We start from the raw sequence: 15,483 nt of genomic DNA, 5'->3' as shown, positions 1-15,483 counted from the left end.
TTGGGGGTCTGTGGGCTTCCTGGACTTCCTGGAAGTCTATTTCTTTCACCAGATTGGGGAAGTTTTTCTTCATTATTTGTTCAAATAAGTTTTCAATTTCTTGCTCTTGTTCTTCTCCATCTGGCACCACTATAATTAGAATATTGGAATGTTTCAGGTTGTCCCAGAGGTTTGTAAGACTCTCTTCACATTTCTGAATTTTTGTTTCTTCATTCTGTTCTGGATGGATGTTTATTTCTTCCTTTTGTTCCAAACTGTTGCTTTGAGTCCTAGTTTCCTTCTCGTCACTATTGGTTCCCTGAACATTCTGTTTTATTTCATTTTGGGTATCCTTCATTTGTTCTTTCATTTTTCGACCAAGCTCAGTTAGTTCTGTAGCATTTTGATTAGCAGTGCTTTAAATTCTCCATTAGGTAGATTGGCTATATCTTCCTCCTTTAGCTCTCTTTCTGAGGTTTTGCACTGTTCTTTCATTTTGGCCCTATTTCTTTGCTTGGGGCCCTGATAAGTTGTAAGGGGGGTGGGGCCTTTGGTATTCACCTGGGCAGGGCAACCTTCCTTGCTGTAGCTTCCAAGCTGCCTGTGGGGGAGGGGCAAGAGAGGGAACAGTGCAGCTTTCTTGCTCTTCTCTAGCACACTTTTCTCAAATTCTCATGTGAGACTGGGTATTTCTCCTACTGCAGCAACTGCCATAGCCTACAACCACTTCTGAGTCTCGATTTCCCCTTAAGTCAGCCCCTCCTATGCAGCTACTGTGCCGCAGCCAGCCCCCCCCCCCCCCCCCGGCCATGGTCTGCTGTGTCACCGAGGTTTTTCTCCATTCCCTGCCTTACTGGTCTGGTTATCCTCTTTGACTGTTTCTTTCATTCCTTGGTTGTCAGAGTTCCAGGCAGTTTGATTTTTCTGGCACTTCTGGTTGTTTATTGATTTTAGATTGGTTGTTTTTCTCCTTATGGTTGTGTGAGGAAGCAAAGGTTTCTACCTATGCCTCCATCTTGGCCCGTGTTGAAAAATTTCATCCTGGGAACCTCCTGTGAGAGTGACAGAGATGATCAAGGTGCTCCTCTTGTAGTCTTCTTTCTCCCCCAGGTTGGTGGGCAGTCACAGGGAGGGGAGTCACAGGACCATGGCAGGGGCAGGACTGGTCAGTGGACAGTCAATCTTCCTTGGCCCAAAGTGTTTCTGGTGAGCAGGGTGGTGCACATTCCTGAGTCCTGGCCTCTCCTGGGGGTGCCTAAGGCCACCTCTGGCCATCCCTACTAGGACACTGCCCTGGACACTCAAGGGACCCTGAGGGTCTCAGCAAAAGACAAATCAAGAGGCTTGAAATGGAGCTCTGTCTTGACCAGACCCATGTTTATTCTAGTGATAAAAAGCCAGCTCTAGGCTTGATCATCTGTTAACCCGAGCCTAGGGCTTATCTGGAAGCTAAGTGTTTAACTTACTCAACACTTCTGTTCACCAGGTATCCTAGGAACAAGCTTTGGCATCTGTCATACAGACCTGAAAAAGTTAGTGTGATGGCTGGTTTCACGTGTTAGTCTGACTGGGCCATGGTGCTCAGATATTTGATCAAAATTTTGGATGTTTCTGGGAAGGCATTATCTATGTATATGTAATTAATATTTAAATCAGTAGACTTTGAAGAAAGCAGATTGCCCTCCATAATGTGGGTGTGCCCCATCCAAAGAGTTGAAGGCTCTTAGGAAATGAATGTCGATGTCCCTCAAAATTCACACATTGCAACCCAATTCCCATATGACATTGATACCAGGAGGGTGGGTCTTTGGGAGGTGATTGGTCACAGGAGTGGAGCCCTCATGAAATTCAGTGACCTTATAATAAAGACTCAGAGAGCTTCTTTACCCAAATAGTAACACAGCAAGGAGATAACTATGAACTAGAAGTGGGGTCTCACCAGACACCAGATCTGCTGGTGCCTTGGTCTCGGATTCCCAGCCTCCAGAACTGTGAGAAATGAACATTCCTTTCAAGAAACATTGTTTACTCACCCAGTCGATGGTATTTTTGTCACAGTAGCCTAAACTAAGATGAAGGCCTTAACAAAGACAAAGGAATCCTTCCAGTAGAGGGCATTTAGACCGGAACTGCAACTCTTTCTGAGTCCCCACCAGCCAGCTAGCCCTCTGGATTTTAGACTTGTCAGCCCTGACCATCTTGTGAGCAAATTCCTTGGAATCAAGCCCCTTCTGTGTAAGTATACATGCTGGTGCTGCCATTTTTCTGGAGAATCCTGATGGCTACACTGCGGTGTTTCCCTGTCTCTGGCCCCTAGTCCCTCACTGCTTTAGGTCACAAAGCCCTGATGCTGCCCATGGGCAAAAATCCTGGGTTCTTTCCACAAATTGTCTTTGATCTCAGACAAAATATTAACCAAATTGTCCCCACCTGCCAAGGAGAACTTCAGGTGACTCACTGTGTCTCTTTCAGTTTTCACACTGAACTTCTGGCTGAGGAGCACTATTTCTGGAGGGAGTATTGTTTCACTGTGGACACCAGAATGTCAAGGCCAGTGTGATTTGCCACAGTCACAGATTACTGGCTGGTTTGGATGTTAATCCTCTCTTGAAAGAACCAAATCCTTGAGGATCACTGCAGCGGCCTGAACGGGGCCCCTGTGAAGACCTGTGCACTGCCACCTGAGAAAGTGCCCTTGATTGGAGGGTTTGTGCAGATGGAACTAGGTTAGGAATTTTGAGACATGGTCACCAGGGCTGCTTGGAGTGCACCTCATTTCCATGGTGTGTGGTGTCAAGAAACACAAGAGAAGAGCCATGTGGAGACAGAGGCAGAGTTGGGAGGAATGTGGTCACAGGCTAAGGGATGCCTGGAACGATCAGACGCTGGTGTAACAAACTGCCACAAACTGGGTGGCTTAAAATGATGAAAACATCTTCTCTCACAGTTCTGAAGTCCAGAAGCATGAGATCACAGTGTTGAAGGCTCTGGGGACAGATGCTTTCTTGTCTCTTCCAGCTTCCATTGGCTCCAGCAGGTCCTCAGCTTGTGATCATGTCACTGCAGCCTTTGCCTCCGTCTTCACATGGCCATCTCCCATGTGTCCCCTCTGCCGTCACATCTGTTCCTCTTAATAAGGGCATGTGTCAGGAGATTTAGGGCTCACCAAGGAATCCAGAGTAATCTGTTCTCAAGAACTTTAACTGGGTTACATCAAAAAAGGCTCTTCTTTGCAAATAAAGTTGCATTAATAGATTCTAGAGGTTAGGACCTGGACATATCTCTGGAGGGCACAACTCAACCCACTGCATGTGCCTCCTTTGCCCCCACACAGTTTCCCAGTGTCTTCTCTTACTGGCCCTGGGGCCACATGATTGTTATTACTTGCTTATACCAGGTTCTCAAAATTTTTGAATGAATGTTCCCTCTCCCAAGATTTTGTGCTGTAACTTGGGATTTGCTCCTAAGAGTGAGGCCTACTGAAGGTCCTGGAGTCTTCACCACTACTCAAAGAGGAGGGAGTCCCAGGAAGGGTACTCAGGAGCCATGGCCACTGGCCTGAATGGTCCTGCATCACTCAGCCAATCAGTCCTGGAGTCTTGATACCAGGATCTTGACCCAGGTGCTCCCAAGTCTCAAATTCTAAGGCTTTCTGGCTCACCATGAGGCAAATTGCTTTTTTTAAACTTCCTTCCTGTATTTCTCTCTCTTGCCTTTTTATAACATACATCTGTGCTGAGAGGTACTCAGAAATTGCTCCTGACTTTCAGGGTTTTGTGGATAAACCATGCAGTGACTAGAAATGCATGAGACCTGTTGTCTGGGAGGGGGAAACTGGGTCAACTACACATACCTCGGCCTAACTAAGTCCATGTTTTATGAGCCTCTGCACCTCATTTGCTTCAAAATGAGAGGCTAGAAGCAGCTTCCTCACTCTCGCCTCTTTGGGATGCAGAGCCTGCCTCCCCGTGTGTGTGCTACTTTGCTGAGGGCTGTTTGCAATGCTGCATCAGGAAGATCCCTCACCAACAGCAACAAAAAGTGGGCCTTGTGGAAAAGCACTCCAGTGATATTAAAATCTTGGTGAATGGAGCCCAGTAAATTGATCTGCTCAATATATTTCTCCTTTTTAGGCCAGTGAAGAATTTGCAAACATAAACCACCCAAAAAAGGCTTGAAGGGACCACGTTTCTAAAACCCACCTATGTGGGTGTTCCCACAGCTGTGGACTGGAGGAAGCAGATGGGCTGACTGCTGTCGAAGCCCAAGTGTCTACTTCCAGCTTCACTTCTCACAATTAAAATCCAAGTTTAGCTCAGGCTGAGGGAGTGAATTGTGGATGGGAACTGCAGCCCTGCTGCTTCCTGTGGCCCCATCAGGTGTGTGTCTAAGGCAGATGTTCAATGACTGTGGCCCAGTGTTTAACACAACTCCTCACACTTCCATTCACTTTAGACTTCATGAGTCTCCTGAGACAGGCAGAGGAAAGTGGCCGCATACAGCACTTCTAAAATCACTTGGTCTCCAGCCCAACACCTGCAACACCTGACCACATCAGACCAGCTCCTTGAGGGTGGAGAAGCAGGTCTCCACAGATTCTTTTTGGAAGGCTGTCTCTGGTTACAAATGTTTAGGTTTTCAAGGTCAATGCAGGAGATGTCCACCTGTAACAGAGTAAAATGTTTGGTCTCCCTCTAACTCCACCTGTTCAAAACCATTCAGTTTTGACTGTAGATATGCTGATCATGAGAGGAATTCTGTTTGCAGTTTGAGTTTCACACATGGTCTCTCCCATTCCCCTCCCCTTGACATGAAAGAAGCCTGAACTCTGAAGCTGATGAACTACTAGAGCTCCCTTTTTCTCAATAGAACTTTCAAAAGAACTTTCTTTACTGCAAACTCTGATGTTTTGAGTTTTGACCTTTTGAAACATCAGGTACACGGGCTTTAGACAGGTAACACACTTGCATATATTCCTTCCTGGATTCTTTAGTTGTCCACTGGAGTCATGAAGCTGACTTGCAGGTCCCTCTGCAGGCCCAGTGTGCACATGCACACACTTCCCGGGATATGAAGCCACATATGCTTAAGGAGGTGTCCACCATCTTTGAATAAAATCCTAACAAAGGCCTCTTTGTTTTCCCAGTCTCTAATTGTGTAATTTCTTTAGCTGCCCAAAATCACAGCTTGTCAAAAGCACTAATAAGAGCAGGTGTTCCTAGGAAACTCCCATTCCAGGGTTAGTACAGTTCTCACTGGGCGTTTAGCACTGCCTTGGACACCACAGCAGCATTTTTGAGAAACCAGCAAGCTGGTGTTCTTTTTTTTTTTTAATATTAAAAAATTTTTATTGATTATGCCATTACAGTTGTTCTATTTCCCCCCTTCATTCCCCTCCACCCTGCACACCCCTTCCCCATCATTCCCCCCCCTTTAGTTCATGACCACGTGTCTCAAGTTCTTTAGATTCTATATTTCCCATACTATTCTTTCCCTGCCTCCTATCTATTTTCTACCTACCATCTATGCTTCTTATTTTCTGTACCTTCTCCCCCCTTCTCCTTCTCCAACTCCCCTGTTGCTAACCCTCCATGTGATGTTCATTTCTATGGTTCTGCTCCTGATCTAGCTGTCCTCTTAGTGTGCTTTTGTTTTAGGTGTGGTTGTTAATAATGTGAGTTTGCTGTCCTTTCACTGTTCATGTTTCTTTAACTTCTTTTTCTTAGGTAAGTCCCTTTAACATTTCATATAATAAGGGCTTGGTGATGATGAACTCCTTAAATTTGATCTTATCTGAGAAGCATTTTATCTGCCCTTCCATTCTAAATGAAAGCTTTGCTGGATAGACCAATCTTGGTTGTAGGTATTTGGATTTCATGACTTGGAATACCTCTTTCCAGCCCTTGCTTGAAGGCAATACCTCTTGCCTTCAAGGTCTCTTTTGAGAAATCAGCTGACAGTCTGATGGGCACTCCTTTGTAGGTGACTGTCCCCTTATCTCTTGCTGCTTCTAGGATTCTCTCCTTCATTTTAATCTTGGCTAATGTAATGGTGATGTGCCTTGGTGTGTTCCTTCTTGGGTCCAACTTCTTTGGGACTCTCTGAGCTTCCTGGATTTCCTGGAAGTCTATTTCCTTTGCCAGATTGGGGAAATTCTCCCTTATTATTTGTTCAAATAAGGTTTCCACTCGTGACTGTTCCTCTTCTCCTTCTGGTACCCCTATAATTCAGATGTTGGAGCCTTTAAAGATGTCCTGGAGGTTCCTAAGCCTCTCCTCATTTTTTTTGAATTCTTGTTTATTCATATTTTTCTGTTTGGTCATTTTTTCTTTCCTTCTGGTCTGCTCCCTTGATTTGAGTCCCAGTTTCCTTTCCATTACTATAGGTTTCCTGTGCATTTCCCTTCAGTTCAATTAGTTTAGCCTTCATATGTTCCTCTAATTTGTGACTAAAATCAACCAGTTCTGGGAGCATCCTGATCACCAGTGTTTTGAACTATGCACCTGAAAGTTTGGCTATTTCTTCATGGCTTAGATTTATTGGCTCTGGGGCTCTTGAGTTGTTCTTGAGCCATATTTTGATCTGTTCGTGCCTGTTATATATGAGGAGAGGTGCCTTAGGTGTTCACCAGGGTGGGGCCACCCAGGTCGCTGGTTTGTGACCCTGTATGTGGGGGCGGGGTCAGAGAAGGAGCAATGGCGGTCCTCTCCCCTCGCCTGGTCCACTTCACTGCTTGCCCCCGCCTGTTTATCTGAGCGCAAATGTGCAAGCCCGCCACCCTGTGCTGGGGCCTGTGTGGTCTGTCTCCATGCATTTCTCTTCACTGGTTTACCTGCGCACAAATGTGTGACCTCAGACAGCCAGCTGTGCTGCGCCTTCCCGTAGCTACCCTGCACCTGGGATCCGTGTCCTCGACTGCTTGCGCGCCACCCAGGTTGGGGGATCGTTTTTGCCCAGCCTGCCCCGCTGATGGCTTCACCCCTCGCACTGGTTTAGCTGAGCGGTTCGATGTTTTCAGATTCCGCATTGTTCGATTTTCTGTGGTTTGGTTGCGTTTATTGTTGTTAAAACTTTGTTGTTTTTGGTGTTCTTAAGTGAGCAAGCTCTGGTGGCTGAAGCCAGCACAGTAGGGCAACAAGGCAACAGGACAGATGGCCACAGCTGGGACTTGGGAGCAGAATGGGGATCGCACCCTGCATACTCTCTAAGGTCAGGGTGGCACAATAAAGAATTTATCTGGTCTTTGTTTCTGGTTCCTGGCCCAGAACTTCAAGAATCCGTGAAATTTCTGGAATGTCTTTGTTATGCTAAGGAGGTGAACCATGGGGAGTAGGATGGGGCTGGGGATGCTGATTACCAGAAAGACCAAATTCTTGATTAGAAAGTTGGGACTTTGTGCTAGGCCAGCCTCTGGGGAGTGGAGGAGAGCCAAGGGGGCTGGATGGACCACATAGGGTGTCCTCATGAAACATTAAAAACTCAGGAGCTCAGTGGAGCCCAGGGTGATGGGCTGAGTTGAACTGGGAGTGGCTGCAACCCAGTCCAGGTCCCCTCGCCCAGTGCATCCCTTCCTTTTTGTTGTTCCTCACTTTTATCCTGTCATAAGAAGTAACCATAAATGAAAATGAGTTACTGAAGTCATCGTAGGGAATAGTGAAACCTGCAAGGTCTTTGGAATCCATTTTTAGCCAGCCCAGCATTAACCTGAGTGGTCCCCAAGACGCATAACTGGTGTCTGAAGTCGACGTCTTGTATAGGGCTTTCTTGGCACCTGACCAGCTAGCTGCCAAGGCCCTACTCCCAGGAAGGCAGATGTGATGAGGTGTGCCTTCTGCAGCACTGAACAAAGTCCCATTTTGTATCAGACACTGAATGGACTTTGGAAACAGGGACACAACCAGTCTCTGTCCTTGGTGGTTAGCAGTGGAGAACATGTTGAAAGACGAGCCAGGCATCTCTTCCTGAAGGCAACAGGGGTCTGCACTCACCCTCTGTGAACCCCAGGACTTCCCACCTGCCTAACATCTTCTCATAAAAGTGTACAAGCCACAGGTCTCTGTTGTCACCACCAGCAGCTCTGTGAAGGTCCCTGCTGGGACCGAAGCCTGCCTCCAGAAAGCTGGGTCCCAGTGCTCCCATCTTGGTGGTTGCCTTCACTGCAGCACCTGGCTCTGCTCATACAAATTTGGTGAGCGCACATCTAGTCAGACTTTGGGCTTCTTGAGCACAGATGGTTGTTAATGCAAGTTGCAAGTGAAGGCTTTAGATCATGGCCAAAGGGTATCACCCTGGCATTAGCCAAGCCATTCTAGAAAAACGTGAATGACTGAAAGGGAAATCAAGGTAAATATGGTTCAGCTATCCTCAGCACCACAACTGGAAAGGTCAGTGTTTGCTGAAGATTTATAAGGGCCAGTCGGATTTCCACATTAATTTATACTCTTTCCCACTCAATCTTCTGGGAAAACAGTGACGAACATCCAGGACCCTCATTCTCATTTACCTTCAGTGGGCTGGAGGGAGGCCCTGTCTCTTCTCAGAGCACAGACACATCCAAAGGGCTCCACCATGACTTGGACGGGGTCAATTTACCCTTTTATCCTTTTCGGACCGGCAACATTTTCAGGGTATGTGTCCCAGCCCATCCCTATTCTGACAAGATGAGCAACTGAGGTATTATTGAACCCCCCACCTTACACTGCAAGGAGACATGTGTGGGCCTGGTCCAAACTCTGCTTTTGGCAGAGGGAAAGCCATCTGACAGGAGCAAAGTGACATGACCTGATTTCCAAGGCAGGTGTGGAGTCCTGCCTTCTTTTCCATTTGTGCCATGATGTGAGTTAGAAGTGGCAAGGGACCTCCCCACCACCTTACCCCATCACTGAGCTAGTGAGACAGGATACAGGGTTAACAGCCGAGGCTGGGTCAGCAAGCTGTAGTGTGACCAGGTAGAGTGCACAAGCTGCTCCTGGCATAGTTAGCTCCCTCTCCTCAGGACAGGGGTCCAATCACGTGACCAGAACCGCCTATCTGAGGATGAAATGTGTCACAAGGCAATGTCTGATGAGGGCCATTTTCAGCATCCTTACACCTCAAGCCCTCCTTGTCAGGCCAACCATCTCTTTAACCCGTGCTGCATTTTAAAAAAATATTTTATTTAGTCATGTTTAGAGTGAGAGAAATGGAGAGAGGGAGAGAAAAGTTGATGTGAGAGAACATCTACTGGTTGCCTCTCACGTGCCCCCAAGTGGGGGCCTGGCCAGCAACCCAAGCCTGTGCTGACTGGGAATCCAACTGGTGACCTTTTGCTCTGCAGGATGACACTCAACCTGCTGGACCACACCAGCCAGGGCTACCCGTCACTTTTTAAACTAAAACAGAATGTCTGAAATGACTATTAGTTCAGTGGGTGCATTTTTATTGTGTACCTATGAGACAGGCAACCATGCCAAGGGCTCCAAGGAACAGGGAGGGCAGATGCTTTTCAGATGTGGGTCTGTACCTCGATGGCAGGTGGCGATGTAGCTCACCTGCCTGCTACCTCCCAGGCAGGGAGCAGGTAGTCAGAGCTGACACGTGGAGGAGCCTTCCTAAATGTAGGTGACCCCACTGGTTTCTTTTGAACTGGACGAGCTGGGGTCCGAGCTACACCACCCATGATCCTAAGTAATATGAGCTTCTAACTAGGTAGGCTCCAGGATGTGCTGGGTCAGTGAGTGCAGGGGTTCCCCACTCCTGCAGTTATATCCCTATTGTTTCCTATTTAAGATCTGGTTTTACGGGCGAGACACAGCAGTAAGTAGAGCAATGTTCCTCCACTAGACAAATGTCTGAAGCAGATGGACAACAACATTCTGGCTGACAAGCTCTTGGGCAAGAGTGCAGGAGAGTGGGGCAAATATATAGCCCGGCTTCTACTGGAATTTCCCCCTCCCATGGCCTTCAAAATTCATTCTTCCCTTCCCTGATAATCAATAAGAGGCCAACTATTTAAAAATGACAAACCCCAATGTTTATTTCTTGTCCAAGGTCTGACCTAACAGTTTTATTGCATTTACTGCTTCTCAGTATGTAGGTATGGCTACACAGGCACAGTCATCAGAATTAGAAAACCCTGTGGCTCTTCCACTTGGGCTTGTGGCAATGGCATCTCAATGTGAAAATGACATGGGTGACAAGGAGTCTGGCTGCCTGCCAATGGACTTGACATGCAAATCACACAAAATGTGCACCTGGTGGCTGTGATTCAACCACCAATGCACAGCCCCTGTGCTTTCTTGACACTGAGCCCAGCCGATACTGCCAGTCCTCCAGGGATAACCAAACCATGGTTTTTGTGGCTGGAGGTCTCACTGCAACAGCCCTCCCAACCCAGAACTCCAGGCCACCGGTTTTCATGGCTCTGCAGCTTCCAGTGAGGTGGGGAGCCAGCCACCTCAAATGTCTACCGATTCATCTGTTCATCCGGGATGAGTGGTGCCACAAGACGGTCTGGCATTGTGGATTGGATTGTCTCCCCACCACCCAAAATTCATAATTACGCCCTGACCACAGTGCATCAGAATGCAGTCTTTACAGTCACCACAGATGTTGCCAGTTAAGACAGGAATACACCAGCGTAGGCAGGGGTGCCCTGGTCCAATGTGACCGGGATCCTTATAAAAAGGGGAAAGAAATTTGGAGACAGATATGTACACAGGGACAACACGTGAAGATGAAGGCAGAAATGGGGGTGATGCTTTTTAAGGAACATTAACCACCAGCAACCCCCAGAAGCTGGGGCAGAAGTGTAGAACAAACCCTCCCTTTCAAGGAACCAATGTGCCACCCCCTTGACCTTGGACTTTCAGCATCCAGAAACGAGACAATACATTTCTGTTGTTCTAAGCCACCTGTTTTTCATACTTTCTTAAGGCAGCTCTAGAAAAAGAATATGAACAGCAGCTAAGTTAATGTGTATGCAGAGCATGACCTCAGCCCCTCGCCCAGACAACAGAACTCCTTACTGGGCCTGACCTCCCCATTGCAGGACACAGTGGCGCAGGCAGGGGAACTTAAGTGCCTCTCACATGATGACAACTGTTTTCACCCCACACCATTTACCGGGACCTTCAGGGTACACAGAAATGACATTGGGCAGGGAGGGGCACAGAGTTTAAAATAGGGTATTGCCCTCAGTGACCTCACAATCCCTAATAAGCAGCCACCATCACGAATAAACGTAGGACACAGTTCCCCTGCACAAGGAGCTTACAGTGCCCTGGGGGGGACGGGGTTCCAACCCTGAAAGAAATGCTACACAACAGCGTGCACTCCTGGGGCCTGCTGGCAACATGGCCTGTCAGGCGTGCCAGGCCCTGCTCCCCAGAGCCTCTCTCTAGCCACTACCTGTCCACAACTTCTTGTTCTCAGATGGGAAGTGGTTACCCTGGAACCTCAGGATGGGGGCGGGTGTTCAAACAGGGCTACATGACAATGAAGTGAGTTGTGGCATGGGATAGACTCCAAGGGGTGACCTCAGTTGGAGCGGCCCAGTCCCACCGCCCACTTGGGAAGCACTGAACGATCTCTCTAGGACCCAGAGAGACCGGGCTGGTCCAACCTGGTTATGCGCCTCCCTCCCTGCTTTTTGGCACAGCAGAGACAGAAGAAAAGCTCAGTTGGCCACTATCTCATTTCTACCTGAGAGCAAAGGGCGGGAGGATGAGGTGTGTCCCGGGGCAGGTCCATCCTGGTCCTGGGAGGGTCTGGCTTCTGTCAGTAGGAGTTGAGCGCCTGCTTGGAGCGGCGCTTCATGTGTAGGCGCTGGTGGCGCAGGAGGTCGGAGTTGTGCAGGAAGGTTTTGACGCAGTACCGACACCGGAAGGGCCGCGCCCGGTCCTTGCTGTGTACGCTGCTGCGGTGTCTTGCTAGGTGTTCAGGCCGCTGGAACAGCTTACCACAGTCAAAGCACTGGGCGCTCAGCCGGGCCCTGCCCTCGGCCAGTGGTATGTCCGGCCCCGCCGCCCCCTGCTCGCTTCCCATCACAGGCCGGGGCCCCGAGGGCGCCAGGTGGACACGCCTGTGGCAGAGCAGGTGGGAGTTGAGGCGGAAGCTCTTCCCGCATGCACCGCACCTGAAAGGTTTCTGGGCCTCGTGGGCCTCTAGGTGCCCGTCTAGGTCCTCACTGTCACTGAACAGTTCCCCGCAAACTGAGCACTCGTGCAGTTTCTCCTGCTCCCTGCGGCTGCGCAGGTGCCGGATGAAATTGACCCTCCAGCGAAAGACCTTACCACAGTTGGGGCACACGTAGGACTTCCCTGAGGTGTGCACCTCACCCCCAAGTGGGGCACCATTCTGCTGCGGGGTGGGGGCGCCAAGCTGCTTCCTCCTGGGGCTCCGCGGCTCATCTGTGCAGTAGGGGCCTAGCTGGGAGTCCTCGTCCCCAGAGCTGGACAGAACGATCTCGATGGTCACCTCCTCATCCCGGCTGTCCTTGGGGGGTGCTGAGTCACCTCCCGCTATAGGAAAGTGATGAGGAGGTCACATAGAGTTGATGCTGGAATAGGTTATGACATTGGAGGCTGTGGGATGAGGGTGGATGTATTTTGCATGTGAGAAGGACATGAATTTGGGGGACCAGAGGATGGAATGTTAGGAGCAAAATTACATACCCTAAAGATTCTTATTATGCTAAAGTCATAACCCCATATACCCAAATAGGATATCTGGAATTCAGCTCTTTCAAAGGTAATTAAGTTAAAATGAGATCCTTAGGGTGGGTCCTAATCCAACCGGCATCATTACTAGAAGAGATTAGGACACAGACATGCAGAGGGACAACCGTGTGGAAGCACAGGGACAGGACGGCTGGCCATCTACAGGCCAAGAAGAGAGGCTGTAGGGGAGGGACCTCACCCCTACTCATGACACCGGGATCTCAGAGCTCCAGCCTCCAGAATTTTGAGGAAGACAGTTCCTGTTGTTTGAGCCCCCCAGCCTATAGCACTGTGCTGTGGGAACCCCAGAAGACTAACAGAGTGTACGTGGGATGGCCAAAGACAAATGTAGCGTTTCCAAAAAAGGGGCATAAACAACTGTTGGTGCTCCTGCAGGCCATCCATACAGTTAGTAATTCCTACCAGATGAGGTGGGATTCAGAGGTGCTCCCAAAACACCAGCGAAAGAGTAAAGCCAGGGAGCTTCAGTTCAGCAGTGATGAGTTCAAAAGGGGCTGTGAGGGGCAGTGGGGGCATCCCCTGAATTGGCTGTTAGAATAATAGGAAAATGGTGAAAAGTTGTGGTCGGACTGCGTGCTTGTGTATGTATTAAATTATGTAATCTTCGACAATACCCAACAAGGCAGCTCTGATTCCTATTTCTGTTTTACAGGAAAAAACTTAAAGGAGAGAGAGAAAGAGAGAGAGAGAGAAGTTGCCCTAGCTGTGAGGGGAACTAAGCTCAGTAGAGATTGGGTCACCGAAGCCTGGGGCAGTGCTATATGAGCTGGGCAAGACTTGTACCAGCCTGGTGTAAACTCCTCAAGGACAGCAGCCCGTGGGCTGGGAATAGATGATGGGTGCTCCCCTTGAGCTTGAGGGGCAGAGGAGAGAAGTGGGGAGGACAGGAAGCCAAGGGGAGAAAAAACAAGGCAAAGATATTATAAAAAATAGTTCTGTCATGTTAGGGTCGGAAGATTTCTTACAAGACATAAAACCAAAAAGGAGATGAATAAGTGTATTACATTTTAAAACTGCGAAAAACTGCCCTGGCTAGTGTGGCTCAGTGGATTGAGCACTGAACTGCCAAGCAAAGGGTCACTGGTTTCATTCCCAGTCAGGGCACATGCTTGGGTTGCAGGCCAGGTTGCAGTCAGGGCACATGCTTGGGCTGCAGACTAGGGGGCACGCGGGAGACAACCACAGTGATGTCTCTCTCCCTCCCTCTCTTTGTCCCTCCCTTCCCCTCTCTCTAAAAATAAATAAATAAAATTCTGGGCAAAAAATGTGAAAAACAAATGTGCTGAGACAACCCATGAATTTTTAAAAAAGAAAAATGGGAGGAACTATGTGCAAATAAGAGGCAATGGACTCAGAACCATAATTTTGATTGCATAGAAAATGTAAACTATTGCTTAGCAGAGCAGACTCAAGCCCAGGCCTCAGGTCTGATGCCACATTCGGTTCCCTCAGCTCTGCAGTGTGATGGTCACAGCAAAATGGAGACATCGGAGGACCTGCTATAGGTTGAGTGTCTATGTCCCCCTAAAAATGTGTAGGTTGAAGCTCTCTCCCTCCGAGGTGGTATTAGGAAGTGGAGCCTTCAGGTGATTAGGGTTAGATACACATCGAAGCTGAAGAGCATGAATGAGCAAGAACACAAGTGAACAGTGAGCCCTCCCCCCACAGAGAACACACTGGGACAAGGCCCAGGGAACACAGGGCAAGAAGGCAGCCATCAGGTGGAAAGCCCACCCGACTCTGGATTCTGCCAGAGCCTCAGTCCTTGGCTCACCCACCTCCACACCACAGGAGAGAAATGCGCTATTTCAGCCACCTTATCGATGGCTTTTGCTCCATGAGCCGGTCTGAGTCAGACAGTACCTGCCTACTTCAGAAGGTACCGTACAGAAACAGTGCATAAAACCTCATGAGGACCTTACTCTGTGTGTGTGTGTGTGTGTGGGGGGGGGGGGGGTCAAAAACAGAGCTTACCCAGCGTAAAGGGGGAAAAGGCAAAAATCGAAACTAAACCATAATAACTACCTGATCCACAGAGATCATCAGAGTTGGCACTCAGGGCAGCATTCTAATGCTGCTCAGTGTGGCCCTGACAGATGGGGGGTGGGGGAGGGTGCAGGTAGTAAAGCAGCAAGAAGCTGCCTGTGCTCCACCTGGGGAGGGGCCACCCTTGGCCTGTAGCAGGCACCTCAGAAAACCAGTGGTGAGGGAGCTCCAAGTATGTGGGGAAGGGTGAGGAAGGGGCACCTTCCTTCTGGATTTGTTGTAACCCCAAAACCCATTTTGTCTACATCTGATGGGGTGAAGAGAAATGGCACTAAGCCCTGTATAGTGAGTGCTAGGTGCAATTACAATAACAGACAAATCTTGCTCCAAAAGGCCATCTTGGGTAAAACACATTGTGTTTTACCACAGCTGTGGACAGTCTCCATGACACAGTAGCTTCAAGTAAGAACCAGAGATTAATATAATATTTTACATCAACTGGATTTTTTTTTTCAGGGGAGAGCGTGAATGCAGTCCCCCCCCACCACAAATCATGCGGTAGAGTTTCCCACACTCGGGGGAATCACAGGGGTGAGCCCATCTGGAGTGCAATGGGTGAGCCTTGTCTTGGGAAAGCCACCTTCATGATGGTGATATCTCCCCTGCCAGGTAAGTATCAACTGGAATTTTTTTTTTTAAGTAGAAAGAAAGGAAAAAAAAAAAAAAAAAAGAACCAGAGACTCAGGTTTGGTGTTTAGAAGAACCCCTGAACCCCAAGGACATTAAAGATGGCTATCTA

At 48.6% G+C, this 15,483-nt stretch overlaps 1 protein-coding gene and 1 non-coding gene across 4 annotated transcripts in view; both read right to left on the bottom strand.

The window, feature by feature from the left end:
- Window positions 1-9,968: 9,968 nt before the first annotated feature.
- Window positions 9,969-15,483, bottom strand: part of ZNF496 (zinc finger protein 496) — a 32,035-nt gene continuing 26,520 nt past the window's right edge. For all 3 annotated transcript variants that reach the window (XM_037148408.2, XM_037148409.2, XM_037148411.2), the window contains one exon: window positions 9,969-12,479. In XM_037148408.2, coding sequence (XP_037004303.2) covers window positions 11,737-12,479 — 743 coding nt within the window. In that variant the 3' untranslated portion in view covers window positions 9,969-11,736. The remainder of the gene's footprint in view (window positions 12,480-15,483) is intronic.
- On the bottom strand, window positions 15,198-15,361 carry LOC119051580 (U1 spliceosomal RNA). Its single transcript, XR_005082952.2, has one exon. It is a non-coding gene; the product is annotated as a U1 spliceosomal RNA (small nuclear RNA).

This window comes from Artibeus jamaicensis, unplaced genomic scaffold, assembly GCF_021234435.1.
Source record: "Artibeus jamaicensis isolate MK-2021 breed Jamaican fruit bat unplaced genomic scaffold, CSHL_Jam_final contig_1285, whole genome shotgun sequence".
In the NCBI taxonomy this organism is placed as follows: Eukaryota; Metazoa; Chordata; class Mammalia; order Chiroptera; family Phyllostomidae; genus Artibeus; species Artibeus jamaicensis.
Note: the sequence above shows the minus strand (reverse complement) of the source record. Positions and strands in the feature narration are given on the sequence as shown.